The 15,196-nt window shown below is 43.2% G+C and overlaps 1 protein-coding gene across 1 annotated transcript in view; it reads left to right on the top strand.

Moving 5' to 3' along the window:
• The window catches only part of LOC309601813 (methyl-CpG-binding domain protein 2), a 41,303-nt gene extending 31,640 nt beyond the window's left edge, over window positions 1-9,663 (top strand). The window contains exons 6-7 of the mRNA XM_082334962.1: window positions 6,962-7,102; window positions 9,241-9,663. Of these exons, the coding sequence (XP_082191088.1) occupies window positions 6,962-7,091 (130 nt within the window). The 3' untranslated portion in view covers window positions 7,092-7,102; window positions 9,241-9,663. The remainder of the gene's footprint in view (window positions 1-6,961; window positions 7,103-9,240) is intronic.
• Window positions 9,664-15,196: the final 5,533 nt, after the last annotated feature.

The raw sequence follows: 15,196 nt of genomic DNA, 5'->3' as shown, positions 1-15,196 counted from the left end.
AATTTTCTTTTCGAAGAAAGACTCATCCTTTTTTAGTACTAAAAGCAGGGGCTTCAGCACTGAGTTTCAAGGTTAGGACTGAGTGAAGAGAGAGATTTCTTGTTGCATTGACTAATTGCCAGAGTGTGGCAAGACACGGGACACAATCCTGTCATCCAATTTTTTTTTAGTACTGCTTAGCATGAATCAGCCCATGGAATGAGCACTGCCTTTAGTATCACATTTTTAGTTAAATTCTAGCTTGCATAGGGAATCTGAAGACCAAACGTGGATCTTGCCACTTAGTGGAATGCACTCGGCACCAAAGTCCGCTACTGTCACATTCTTTTCTAAGCCCTCGATGGCTAGCTGAAGCTTCTGCAGAGCTAATGTTAAGGTATACAGTTATCTGATTCCCAGTCCTTGGCTTTGGGATTCACTTTGCTTTATTTTCTTAAACATCAACTTGAAATGCTTTCAGAAAGTAAACTCTTCTTGCTTTGTTACAGAACGTTACAGGCCAGGATGAGAAACTTTCTTAGCGTGTTTAGCATTTATGATTTATTGGAAACAAAATTCCTTTTTTTATCAGTCGTTCAGTTGTTTTTATAAAGCAGATTCTGAATTTGATGTCAGACAGTACTGGCAACTCAGGAAGGACACAGATTCTGAACCGGAGCAGCTCTGCCTCTGTGAATATGCTGCCAGTTCGGTGGCTCTTCTGGTTCACGACTTTGTAGGCAGCTCACTACAGAAGGATTAAATATTCTCAGAAGTTACCTTTTCATACTGTTTGTGTAAAGCTGGCTTTCATTTTAAGACCATCCGGAAAAGACATTGCATGAAGAGGCATAACCAGAATACGGCACCTGTTAGCGCTAAGGAAAGCCGTACAGTTGCTTTCGGAACTTGCGTAATGGTAAGGAAGAGTTGGCCGTTGAGGATATCTGGTCAGGTGCCAGCATGTGTTCTTTTGTACTAGAAATTCTTCAGGGAGATCATAGCGGTTGTTTACATCTAATAAAATAGCTGTCAGCTTGACTCTTGTTTAGCTTGACGTATTCCTGGTCATGTAATGATGGTAAATCTCTTTCATAATCAGAGTAAAATGCGAAAGTTCCTCTTTTGGTTCAGCACATTTGCTAGGAAAACATTAAATAACTTCCTATAAATGCATGGTTAAGAAACACCCGTGCTTCCTTATCACCAGGGACAAGCACCTATTTTTTCTCAGTTGTGGGATACACCTTCTGAATAGTTCTGGGCTTCTTAATGCTAGTCCTGTGAAAGGTAAGTACGTAAAATGAGTACGGGGTGGTTCCCGGTGGTCGTTACATCCAAATCTTAGCCTCCTGAGGCAGGCTTTTAGAATTCCCTATTAACTGTCTTCTCCCATACTGAGTCTGTGAGATCATTTATCCTGGGGCTGCTGCTTTGCAGCTTCTGTTTGCAGCTTCTTTCCTGACCACCATCTAGTTATGTTCTTTGCGACCGTACTGTTGCGTTGCCTCCATTTCCATGAAAGGCTAAGACTGACCACCTTTGTGTCTCTGCCAGGTAAACGCTTTAACCAGTTTCTCTCTTGTGGGATGAACTGGGGAATGGTATCTTCTGAAAATAACAAATAGGTGGATTGTTTTTTCTAGTTGTGCTTAGGTGGATGAAGTTTTGCGATATATTACAAAATTCACTTTTGACTCACAGCTCTCTTCTGCTTCAGAGTCCAGTCTGTCATTCTTTTAAATTCTCTCTCTCTTTAGTGGGATTTTCTAAAGCTTATAGTTTTCCGGGGATTTCTTTTCCTAAAGCATGTAAGTCGTTTCTGAAAATCCCACCTTTCAGTTCTCAACAGCCCTTTCTCTTGCTCAGTCTGGGTTCTTTGCTGAGCACTTACCATCACCCAGTAGGTTTTGTTCCTGAGCTTTCTCAGGTATGTTGACAGTTATCCTTTTCAAATAGCACGGTAATGGGACTTCGGCTTTTTCTTGTGGGTAGCCCTAACCTGTTAAATTCACCAAAGCATACCAATTAAAGTAGTACGTCTGGCTGCGTCATGCTCTGCACAATAGTGGGTAAGAAAAACTACCTGTCAATCTGTCCAGAAACTAAGCTGTATTTTATGAGACAGGAATGGAGAGTAATTCAAGTTTCATGCTCTCTACGTTTGTTTGGCATGGGTTTAAGGATGTCTTAATCTTAAGCTGTATGATCCTTGATCCAAGCTAGTCAGCTGTAGCTTAGTCCCTCACAATATTCCTCAATACCCTATACAAATCTCGCTTTCAGTATGACAGACCAAAGCCACAAGAACTAAATGTGCCAAAGGAAGAATATGAGAGATCAAGAATGTTTCCGCAGTCTGAGCTCTCCTCAAGAATAAGAAAATTGTAAGGTAAAGTGGTGTGTGTGGCAGGGAGGCAAAACCCTAAATAATCCTTATCAGTCTTGGCTATGAGGTGAACTTTCTGACTCCAGATCTAAAGAGGAGTTTAATAGGGAGTACATCAGGAAAGCACAGTAACGAGGCGTCGGAGAACTTCTGTAATTACCATTTAGAGTAAGCTGGCTCAGCAGTGGTTAACTTCTGCTGAGAGGGGAGGAGGAGATGGGAAAGATCTATTGGAAGCGATGTGTCGGAGAGGTGTCTGTGTGTGTGTGGAATTAGCAGATGCCCCTGAACCCGAGTTTACTATAATACAGCAAATACAGTCAATATAGTAATTAATTCTCCTTTCAGCAGTGCATCTCAGATCTGCTTAGTGGAAGACTTCTGGAATCCCTGCTGCTGAGAAGCTCTAGAGAGTGTTTTTCATAAAAGCAGAGTAAATGTTACTGTGAGCACTTACGGTGATGGCTCTCGATTAGAGTGTCTCCAAAAAATGCTGTATTTGAATGTGCTGGAAGAGCAGAAGAAAAGGGGCATTACCTCCCTCGTGAGACGCAGGGAGGTGGGACTGGTGTTCAGATAAAGACAAGTTGATTCTGTGGACTCTTCCCATCTAATCTGACACTGATCTTAAACGTAAAGATACCTTTGTGTTTCTGCTGCAGCTAAATGCTGTTACTAGAGCTATACGCAATTTTTTATTTTGATGACAGTAGATGTTGCAGTACCAGCACATAAGGAACTAAATCAGACGGAGCCTCGATAGATTTAACAATATAGAAAAAACAGATGGAGAAATCCGAGGGGAGGTTGACACAGTATCGTGGTTTGGTTGCATACAGTAGTGTGGCATCGCACGCGTCTTTAAAGCATGCGCACATCACTTAGTTGTGTGGGCTGAGAAGAGTGCAAGTAGCGAGGACAAATAAAATCGTTCTAAGCACTAAGGAAACCATCTGAACGCAGAGCTATGCGCAATCCTGTTGTCTAAAGGAATTCACCACTGAAAATAAGGTCAGAATTGGAATTGGGGGCTTGTGGATTTCTGCGTTAGGAGAAACGTGTCTTTAATTTGAGCTTGCTTTCGAAGGCAACAGTACTTGAACTCAAGGATGAGGATTGTGGCTTGCTGGGAGGAAGGCTGAAAAGAGCACGTGGCCAGGGAGCTGCTTAGCAGCGACGCAGCCGGGGAGGTGAGGAGGATCGGCGCAGGCTGCTGCGTGGGCGCTCCATGGCCAGGACGGTGCCGGGGAGCTGTGGAGCTGAAGGGCTGAGGGCCGGTAGCGAAGAGTGGGTGCTTGTGAGCAGCACGCTGGCCTTCCCTGGCAGCACTGCTAACCCTGTCGCCTTCCTGGGCTAAAGCAGTGTTGCTGAATATTGCTGTGATGAATTAGCATAAGAAGTCAAATTAATCAACTTGAATGGAGATACTCTTAAGTCCTAGAGTTTTACTTAGTGTTAAAGAAGAGCACTTTTTGTTACTAGTCTTGCTATTGGCACTTAAACATCTGCTCTTGGTAGTTCATGTGCTTTAAAAGTCATATTACTTGTATAAAAAGAGCTATGTTTTTAATACTTAAAAACTCTGTTTGCTAGACGACCAGACTCTTCAGAACTGGGAGTGCTGTGAATTATTTTTTGGTTGTTGCTCCCCAGGAGATCAACTAGCTGGCGGAAAATTTGGAAATGAGGTAACCGGGGAAAGCTATGTCTTCTCGTGAGTTTGGGAAGCAAGACCTGAGCGTAACCTCTGGAGAAGGCCACGTACTCTGTAAATAGGGAGCCTTAAGAACAGAAGCTGGTCCGAGATACAGAAAACTGGCTGTCACTTCTGTGTGTTGTGAGGGTTAAATACTACAGTCCTACGTCCGAGATGGTAGGAAGGGGCTTGTTACAAATCAGGATAACAATTCTGAAATCAAGGACAGGGCTGAGCTTATGCTTCAGCGTGTTTTTCAAAACTTCATCAACACAGTAAAGTACATTTAAAAGAAGATCTCAAATAAAGGAGCCTAATGAGGTGGTAAAGCTTATGATTGTTTTGTGCCCGACTCCTCAAAGTTGATATATCAGATACTTGCTGGCCTTTATTTTAGATTCCATGTCTGGGCAACAGGCTCGCTGAGGAGCAAAGCAGAGAAGGACCTTGGGAGCAGCAAGAAAGAAAGGATTCACTTCTTGTGTGCTTTCTGGCAAGCGCGTTCTCTGATACGCACTGATGTTATGAAATATTCGCAGCCTGGAACCGGCCTCCTTTCTCTCCCAGCTCCGCTGTTGATGGCTTAATTCAGATTACTGAGTGGATAATCATGCCCTGTGACTTTTTTGACAGTAGGAGGATTGACGATTACCCTTAAGTTCACTGGGTGTGTGATACTTCAGGACTTTTCCATGAGATACACTTAAAAAGCCCAGTGACCAGGCCCATGTTCAAGGAACATTTACATTTCATTCTTGATCCGTTCTTTGTAAGAGTAAGGAAGTCTCCTTACTGTGCTTTAGTTCATTGGAATTTTCTTCGCCCGCTAAAGGGGAGCTTTATAAAGATACTCCAGCAGCTTTCTTCTCTCTGATTCCGTCATTCAGGCACTTTTTAAAAGATGCTCTCATGAAGCGTTCATATTTATCATCATAGCCTAAATTAGCCCTAAGTAAGGAACCACCAGGAATCTAGGGAAGGGGTCTGCTGGTGTAACTGGCTATTGACTGTAGTCTGAAGCCTGGTGTGAGGGAGTTTGTAGGCTTGTGGAGAGATCCTGCTGTCTTAAAGTCAAAATTCTAAAGCCAAAAAGAGGAAAAATAAAGCCTACTTCAACTATTTATTTTCCATAATCTTTGGCTGGTTCACAGTGTATTCCAACAGTGAGATGGTGACAACTTTTTATAACTGATTTTGTAAAAAAATTATATTTCAGCTTAATGTGTGCTCTTGGGATCGTTTTCATTCAATTAGCAAATACTGAAGTTGCTACTCTGACTTTGATTTCTCCTTTGTCACACAGGCTCTGCAAAAGATAAGGCATCTTTGGCTTTGTTCGGTTCTCTGCCCCGGGGTTTGAAAGATCACTCTCTAGGCATTGAAAGTTAACAGCTCTGGGACAGTAAGCTGTGAATTGAAGATAGAAAACAAGGATAGAAAACAGCTGGAAGATAGAAAACAAGTTCTGCACTCAACTGCTAGCTTGGTTTTTTTTTTTTTTGTTGTTCTTCCTTTTGCTGCCTCTGTAAGCAGCCAGCCTCCTCCGAAGGACTCGGGGAGCGCTGGCAGCGTCGCAGCCGTGGAACTGAATAACCTTCGAGGCTGGTGCTCTGCAGGGGCTTCTGTGGAGCATGTTGGATATCGCTCCTGCTCTCCTAGGATTGGAGGTTCTGTCCTGCCATCCTAAATAGCCACAGGGAGTTTGCGGCACTAACGGATGTTTTCCTGTGCCTGCTTCTGATGAGTTCTGGCCATTTTTATTTTATATTATATTTATTTTATATTTTGTTTAAAGATTTCGTTTCTTGGAAAACATGGCTTGATCAAGCGAGTGGATTTTCATGTAAAAAACCCCTGGGTCTGATGCAAAATTTGTGTTCTCTTGGGAAAACTTCAAAAGAGGACTTCTTGTTTTCTGGTAACATTTGGAACTAAATATTACCTTCCAAGCGAAACATTGAATCAAAATATCTTACATTTATACTGATATTGAGGTAATATTTTCAAATTAACTTTCCCCAGGGAAACAAACCTTTGTTTCATCAGAAGTTGCTGCCATCTTAAATGCATCGCTGACTAGTAGATCAGACTGAATAGATAGGTAGGAGCAATTAAAGAAATAAATGGAAACAGTGGAGCTCCTTGAGGTTCTTCCCCTGCTCACGCATTGTGTGGACTTGGAGTTGGTTCTTTGAGCACTTAGAAACCTACTGTCCTGTAAAGGTGCTCCTGGTGTACACACCCTTACGCTGGGAAAGACGAAAATTGCCTCAGATCTCCTTTACAGTGCTCATGACGGGAATCTCCTGCTATGATTTTACCCTAAAATGTCTCTGCTAAAGCAAAAAAAAGGGAAAAGCCAGTCTGACAAAGATAGTCCAGTGGGATATTGCTCCATTAACTTTCTGTTTGGTCTTTTCTAGTATCTAATTCGAGGGTGGAAGATCATATGTCACATTCAGTCCTTCTGTCGCTGTGTGAGGAGAAACTAAACCATGCGCGCTAAACCAGAGAGGTTTCTTGCTCAGAGTGCTCTCAGTTTTAGTGCCAAGCGCTGTCTGTCTGCATGTGTAGGTACTAAGGGAATAAAACAAGTCAATAAGGATTTAGAGAGGTGGTCGATGCCCCAAGCCTGCCACTGTTTAAGAGGCATTTGGACAACACCCTTAATAAAATGCTTTAACTTTTGGTAGGCCCTGGAGGGGCCAGGCAGCTGGACTAGATGATCATTGTCCATCCCTTCCAGCTGGAACTATTCTATTGTATTCTGTTCTAAGTTAAAATAAGAGTTGAGAAACCAGTCCTGAGTCACTGTTTATGCAAGTATTATGCTCCCAGCCTACTAGTATACTTGAAGGACTGACGTTTCTGCCCCTTCTTCCCTTCTCTCCCTTCAGAAAACAAGAAGAGCGGGTGCAACAAGTGCGTAAAAAACTGGAGGAAGCACTAATGGCCGACATTTTGTCACGAGCGGCTGATACAACGAAAGATATAGATGTAGAAATGGATAATGGAGATGAAGCATAAAAAGAAATCAGGTGAGTCAGATCTCCTGGAGACACACTCTGAGATTTACCTGTCTCAGCTGCTGGCCATCACTCAGCAGTCGTTCGATGGACAGTAGCGTAACACGCACAAGCGGTCCTGCTTCCTCCCTGCACGTATGTGAGCTGACAGGCACTATATCAGCCGAACACGAGGGTGGTTTTGCATATATAGACATGAACATCCTCACATTAAATGCTACATGGATCACCAGGGAGGAAAACCCAGTGTTTTTCATCCTTTACGGCAAAGACCCATCTCTAGAAATGGTTGCTGGTATATTTTCTGGTACTTAATACTTGATGTGAAACTGGGGTAAAGCAATCAAAGTCACTGGCCTTTTTCTGTTCTTCAAAATTGAATTTAGTAAAAGTACACAACAAGTTCCCGAAGCTTTTCTGTTTATTTTTAAATGGATAATACCTCTACAAATTAATTTTCCGAGGCATCTTCTTGTATCTTATACCTGTTTACAGTCCTGATCTGTGGATTGGCCAAACACTTTCTTAAAAAATCTTTTTTTTTGTTTTAATCATCTGCAGAAGAATGGCAATTCATTCTGTTATTTCCATTGAGCTTGTAGTGCTCATTTATGAAACTGCAGAGCTTTGAGATCTGACCTTTTCATAAGGAGTTAGCAGAAATTTTAACAACTAAGAATTCTGTCTGGAGATGGTTGTGTAATTTTAAAGGAGTTAATTTCATTTTTTTTTGTTCTGGAGTTACTACCCACAAGGGAAAAGAATATATGTATTTCCTATTTGACAGATACAAAGGAGTTAACTTGTATACAATTATGAATACTATGTCCAGGTAACTTGTAGACAGAGGATGGAAGTTTCCGGACTGTGACCTGCTTTAGCAAGGCTGCTGAACGTTCAAACTGATATTCAACCCCTAGCGCAGAGTGGTAATTCCATGGCATTTTGGCTCCCCCCGTATGAAGAATATGAGCCCGGTGCACCCAACAGCCAGGTGTTATTTTTGCACTCAGTATCTGGACTGATACAAGGGTGTGTTGCTTGAGTAAATTCTTATAATTAGAAACCAAATGTATTTATAATGTACCCACCAGCCCCTGAAGACTCATGTTTCTAATGCACAGATCATTTTTATTACTTATAGTGTCAGTACCACACAAAGGGAAATTTGGTCTTTAATTTGTGGACAAGAGCGATTTGCCAGTGTTATTTAGGCCACTGAACAGGCCGGTGATCTTGATGTTTCCCAGGCTGCTAGAATCTTTTAATTACTTTAAGTTACAGCTATTTACTATTAAACTCTTAATCCCTGAGTATTTCTCCTATAGAAGTCTAATTATGGATAACTTTAAAGGAAGTCAAGAAAGACCATTGTTTTAAGATGTGAAATTTCAAACCTTTGCCATTTTAGAATCAAATTGTCAATTTGATTTTTTAAATTTAGCATAAAAGAATTGTTTTGTAGGGGAGTCATACAGTTATTTATTTTTGCACTGGTACTGTGGTTCTCTGCAGAAATCAGGTGGACCAGCAGACCTTGAGTTTCACCAGCTTGTGAACTCCTTATATATTTACATGTACCCAGGCAGCGTACGTGTAATTGTACATATGTTGGCTATGTTCTAAAAAACTGCTTTTTTTGTAGCTTTAATTGTAGACTTGAACAAGATTTTTGAGTAAGTGGATTAGTTAATGTAAAATAGCTTGAAAGATGTGAGTTTTTTTTTTTTTCTTTATACAGACTAAAGTTCCAGTATGATCTTTTCATATTAAGAAACTTTTTATGTACCCATTATGCTGTATTTAAAAAACAAGAATTCAGAGCAGTGATTTAAGGCCGTAATGAAGCAGTGCAGCAGCCTGGGTAATGTGCCAGGAGGGAGTGTGGTGAAAGAGGCTGGATGTTAAAAGCGTGTTATGTACGCGGGCTGTGCTTAATGAAAAAGTAACTAGGCATCTGTGGGACTCTTTAACGACTGAGTAGCTACTTACATTGTATTAATTTTTTGTTACCCACTTATGAACTATTTATGGTGTGCTCTCAATAGGGAACTGCAACGCAGCTGTAACTGCTCCAACAAAGGCGTTCTAATGGATGCAACCATCAGCCTTTACTTTTCCAAAAGGGATTCTTTCTTTCTCTTTTACAGGTACTTTTAACTGACTTATCCCAGGAGGAACTTCCTAAAAGACAGAGGCACTTTCTCCTTCGGTCTTTCGTTATAAGAAGAAATGGACCCATGCACATTTATATAGCTTTCTAATAGCATTAAAACCAATGCCTTTTTTAGACTCCTATTTTTGATGTATATATCTTATTTGAAAAGCAACTTTATTTTGTGTCCTATGACTTAAAGTCCTTTTTTAAGTATCGAACGTTACCCTTAATCTAAAGCTGAGCTTTTGATGCCAGGTTGCAAACCTACTGGAATTATATTGCCTGTACTAAATATTTGTTTTTCCTGTGGTTTTTGGTAAGGATGGATCAGAAGAACAGAATGATTTCCCAATTAAAGATTATTGTGACTCTGTATATAAACAGATTTTTATACCTATGGGTGAAAGCACCTGTACATTCTTCCGTCATCACTGTAAAGATAAATAAATGATTATATTCCAAGCAGTTGAAAACTTGTTGTGTTGTGGATGGAGTAAGCAAAGAACGTCCCTGCTCGTATGTCACTGTTCCCTTGGCCAGGTACGGGCTAGGCTGGGAAAAGCGTGTATCACCAAGCGCTGCCTTTACCCAGAGCACTGCCTCAGGAAATCTGTCTAAGCTCGGGAGCCGCCGTGGATTTTTCAGCCGAGGTGAAGTACAATTGCCTATTTCCTTGAGAAAGGAGACTGCTAAAAATAAGGAGCCAGCCTGACTTTACAGAGTTCCGCGTCGAGGTCAAAGTGAGCCTGTAACGAAAGCGTCTTCGGTGCAGAATGCAGCAGGTGCCAAAACCTGGGCTTATTTCTGTCTGCCTGAGAAAGCAGTTAGGACGTCAGGGTGGCTTACGGCACTGCCAGGATTTCTCTGAAGTGAGTTGGGTCTTGCACAGTTAATCAGAAAACTCAGAAATAATCAAAATAATCTGAGCAGGTTTGCTGAACTTCCCTGGAGACTTAAAGATGAAATTGCTTGGCAGGTCAGCGTAGTTCCAAGGTCAGCATAAAGTCTCCACGCCTAGTAACGCGTCGTGCCGCTCTGCAGCCCGCGGTGGGGGAGCTTTTCCGTCGCCTCCGGAGTCTCTCTTCTCTCCGTACAATACCAACGGCAAGAGGGAGAGCAGAGAGATGGGTGATCTCGCTGCAGGATTTCCCGGGCTGGGGGCAGGCTGGGAATCAAGACAAATTGTCATTTTTTTTTTTTTGAAGTAGCTTCCTTCAGTTTATAATCGGGCAGAATAAAAGAGAGTAATGGATCTGGTCTTTTCCAGCCCGGTCACAGGCTGGGGAGCGCTCACACTCTCTCCCCAGGAGAAGGATGGAGCCTGTTACTAACGGGCTTCTGTGAAATTGGAAAGAAGCTATGTTCCCAACAAATTATCGTTATGTGGCGAGTTTCCTGAAGCTTGCTTTTCGGGAATGTAAGTACGCTGAGCTACCTAGGAACTTTTCAGAACGCAAGGTAAGGGTTTGACAGAAGAAATTCAGAAAGTATATATATATATCAGTTTAAATTTTTGTTCTAATTCCAGAGTTGGTTTGTGTAATTACTGATCAAAGAGTTCATGAATGAGGACGTGAGTGACTTCTCCTGTGTAGCTGTGCGCTGCAGGCTCGTTTTAGGGATGAAAATGCCAGGACGTTACTCTTCACGCGACTGTAAGTTAAAGTGCAGTAAAACCAGCACAGAAGTGGCTTTAAAAGGCTCTTCCCGATTAAAATATTTCATGTAGGAGCAAAAAGCAGATACAGCCCTTTCAGAAGAAAGGGGACTCTTAATAGTAACTGTTTAACTGTGCCTTGTAGTTGTTTGCTGTTCATGACACCAATATTAACATTTAATGCCCTTGGGGCCAGGGGGTTTGCCCTGGTCTCGCGTACAAAACCTCTGGTGCTGCCAGTCCGGGCTGTGCTGCCCCGATCGTGCTGCAACGCCTCCCCGGCGGGCGCAGAAAGCCACGCTGGCCGTTGTAGCTCCTGTGACATGTTGCTGTGCTGTTTACCATGTTTTATTTCTTAATGATGTCTCTTAGCACTTTTTTTTAGTGAGTAACCACCATTACTAAAGGTAGCTGAAAAGCCCTGGGGGGAAGAAAAGGCCTCTCTTTTTTAACAAAAAGATGTTCTCTGTCAAAACTAGAAAGCTTTGTATTCAAACCCAAGAAGTTTCCAAAGTTTGGACTCAGATTTGAAAAAAGACTTTCCACTAATGGTTTCATCACCTTTCTGCCAAAATTGTGGTTCTGATGGAAGCCTTTCGCCTGTTGGCAGTAAGATGGTGTATCGGTACTAAGACGACAGATATTAATCCACTGTAGTGATGGCTTAGCGATCCTTGGAGCGGCTTGGAATGGAATGATTTTCTGGGTTTAGTGATATTTTTCTCTCTGGAAATCAGCAAGACCACCGCGAGGGAAGGGCATCGCCAGCCTATAGCTCCAAACCCTGGTGGAACCTGGTGCACCTGCCCTGGGCAACTGCCGCTCTTACCTTTTCAACAGAGATTAAATGGTTTAACTGGTTAACTGGTGGTGGGGATGGTGGTGGTTACAGGTTATTCCCGATACAGGATTCCACATCTCGACGCCTCCCCACCCCGCAGGATGCGCTAACCCTCATTTCATGCACCGCACAGGGATATTCCTTAGGCTCCCAACTAAAGCCATTCCCCTTTTGAGAAAATACTACCAAATTCTGCCTGCCGTGCTAACTACAGCCGCAGGAGAGAGAACGGGAAAAGGCTTTCCAGGTTCCTTGGCCCCCTCGCTGCTGCTGCAAGCAAGCTTGTTTCCCTCAGACCTTGGCCACGCTTTCCGGTACGGTACCTCGCCATAGTCCAACGGAATTTGAATTTATCCTTAACAACCTTCATCATTCTCTTATACCCTTAAAAAAGTAGATTATTAATAATTTTGGCTAATGTTTTAGTACTCTTAGCATAGCTTAGCTTTATACTGTCGCGAATAAATTTGACAAATAGTATAAGCTGCAGTTACGTAAAATTCTGAATGCACTTTTTCATATAGAAGCAGGTGTCGAACCAAGAAAATGGGAATGATTCAGTTCCTACTGGAAGGAGCCGTTCTCATCTGAAGAATTCTGAAAGTTCACAGCGCCCAGAGCTCTGACACCCACCCTCCGCACATCAACAAGTGCCAGCCGCTTGCAAAAACACACTCACAACTAGTTCGAAACCGCTATTTTTCTCTATTTTCTCAGTATTCACTGGAACAAGAACACCCTTGGATCCAAACATTAGCTTTTCTCATCTGGAGAGCAGACGACGGAGCCAAGGGCTCAGCAGCTCCTTGCTTTGCAGCAGGATGGGAAAGGGCCATTCCATCAGCGTCGCTGCTCAGCTGCGGTCTCCGATCAAGCCGCCACAACCGTGTTGTATTATAAGGGATGAAATGATGTCCCTGAGCGTTACGGTAACTCCAGGATCGGGTTGTACCAGGCAGAGCGCATCTCTCGCGTGCAGACAGCAATTTGGGAATGCCATTACGTGAGTTGCAATTCCCTTCGCATATTGTAAGAATGAAAGGCTTGGCAAACGCTAAGTTTGCTTCAGGAAAGTTTTCTGTCCCTTCTCCCTGTCTCATTGTAGAGCTCTCGCTACCTCTGCCGCCAAATATGCACGGAAAGGAAGGATGCGATTAGGTTGCCCACAAACTTCTGCCAGCCATTGGCACATGAGTGATTGCATCTCTCTGTTCAAGCAGAATTTCTCTCCCAGAGCATTAAACCTGCCTGCTGCATACGCATTGCAACACTCATTTCTGATTTTCTTTCCAGCAGGGACGTGTTCATATGCTGGTTTTTGTTGAACTTTTGGGTAATAAATATCATTTGCAACTCATGCATGTTATTTAGTTGCTACAGTTCCTTAAAAGATGAGTCAGTTCCCTTCATCGGTCACTGGGACTCCTCCTCCTCTCTCTCCCCTGGTCCCGATCGAGGACTGCTTTGTAAAGCAAACCATTAAAGGTACCTTCATGAAATAACTATATTTAATGTGAGATCAGCAGTTTAGGTCAGGGTCCTTGCATGGAGGAGGAGGTAAACAGTTTCCTCCGTCTTTTGTTTGTAGCCCTTCCCTGGAGACACTGGAGGCTGCTGACCCCAACTGTTTGTGACCACAGCTCACCCAGATCTCCCCTCCGTCGTTATTTAGATTTTGTTTACATTGCCTGCCTTAACATTTAGTCCTTGGAGGAGCTCAAACACGATCTAAATTAGGCAATCGCTGTCATCTTGCGTGTGGATACAATATTTACAGTGTATTTTGAGCATAGAAGTGGCTTGCGTTTCATATATAGGGGTAGCTGCCGACTTCCCGTGTATGTACATGCTCTGTTTGCTGGGATCAGACCATAGAGATTCACTGGGCACAATTAAAGAGAAATTAAGATCACCTTTAAATTTGAAGCAGCCTCTTTAATACAACCAAAACAAAATCAGATACTCTAGGTAAGTAGTTCTGTGTAAGTAGTTCTTCCTTTGGGCTCTCAAGGAGGTGGAATTATTTCTCAGGCAGCAAAATGCTCAACTCTTCCTTCTCCTTCCTTTGTGATTTGCCTGGAGATGAAGTCCAAAAGCCAACTTGAGAAAAGCCGTGGTGCGGAATACGTCGCCACCTTCTAGACAAAAGCATCCGCTGGGTGGTGGAGCAAATGCCCCGATGCCCCTGATCCCAGCAGCAGGCATCTTTACAAAGGGATGGGGTTGGGGATGCAGGAGACGTTTTGGTGCGTGCGTCTGCATCGTCTTTCACATTGGCTATCTTTTGAGGCAGGTGTTGCTTAAAAATAATGCGATAGTGTTTTGGGGGTTGCTAAAATTCTCTGCTAAAGTACACCTCAATGAAATGAGCAGCTGCTTTTTCATTGACTTTAGAAGAACCGAGGTACGTGCTTTCGTTTTTGTATCCACACCGGAAGGATTGGCTTTTTGCTAACTTTTACGTCGCAAGTTTAACGACTTCTCCAGTAAAGCTGAGCTCGCTTCATTGATGCGTCACTGGTTGCATCTTCAGTGAACTTCTAGGGTTAGGAGCTTTGCTCACATACTTCTGCAGCTTTGGATGAGAGCTCCAGCTTCACAGTTAAAATCTGCACTCATGCATTGGTCCTGAAATCAATTAAATGCTAATGATCAAGTAGTCTAAACTGGAGATCTACTTGAAAAAGGGATGTGTGGCAACACGTTGTCTGGGACTGGGTAGGGATGGTAGCTATTTTTTCCAACAGGCTACCAATAAATCGGCCAGACAAGATGTCCAGGCACTTGCAGCACCGCAGGCAGATGACTGTCCCTAGGTTTCCCTAGGGCAATCTTACATATCGCCCAATTTGTCCATCAAAAGGTACAAGTACCTCTCCATGCTATCGCGGACTCGCGTCCCCGCTGCCTGAAGCCTCTGCGGGGAGAGAGGCTGGAGAGCAGGCTGGGACGGGCGCGCTCCACGCCTTGACCAGACCGGCGGTGGTTTGGTGCAGGCTCCAGAAGAGGCTAAGCCCTGAGCTGTAGCCGGGCCATGAACTCCTCATGTTTCAATCATAGAATCATAGAATCATAGAATTGTTTAGGTTGGAAAAGACCCTTAAGATCATCGAGTCCAACCATTAACCCAGCACTGCCAAGTCCATCTATACCATCTCTTCAAGCACTGTATCTATCCATTCTTTAAATACCTCCAGGGATGGAGACTCAACCACTGCCCTGGGCAGCCTGTGCCAATGCTTGACCACCCTTTCGGTGAAGAAGTTTTTCCTAATGTCTAACCTAAACCTGCCCTGGCGCAGCTTGAGGCCGTTCCCTCTCGTTCTATCACTCGTTACTAGGGAGAAGGGACCGACAATCAGTTCTCTGAAAACCCACGAAGGAGCAGAGCGACTCGTATCAAGGAACAAAGTAAGTTGTGGGCGCAAGGAGTCTCCTGCACACCTTTTC

The sequence above is a fragment of the Platalea leucorodia genome (genome assembly GCF_965183815.1).
Source record: "Platalea leucorodia genome assembly, chromosome: W".
Lineage (NCBI taxonomy): Eukaryota > Metazoa > Chordata > Aves > Pelecaniformes > Threskiornithidae > Platalea > Platalea leucorodia.
This window is presented reverse-complemented; position numbering and strand designations above follow the sequence as displayed.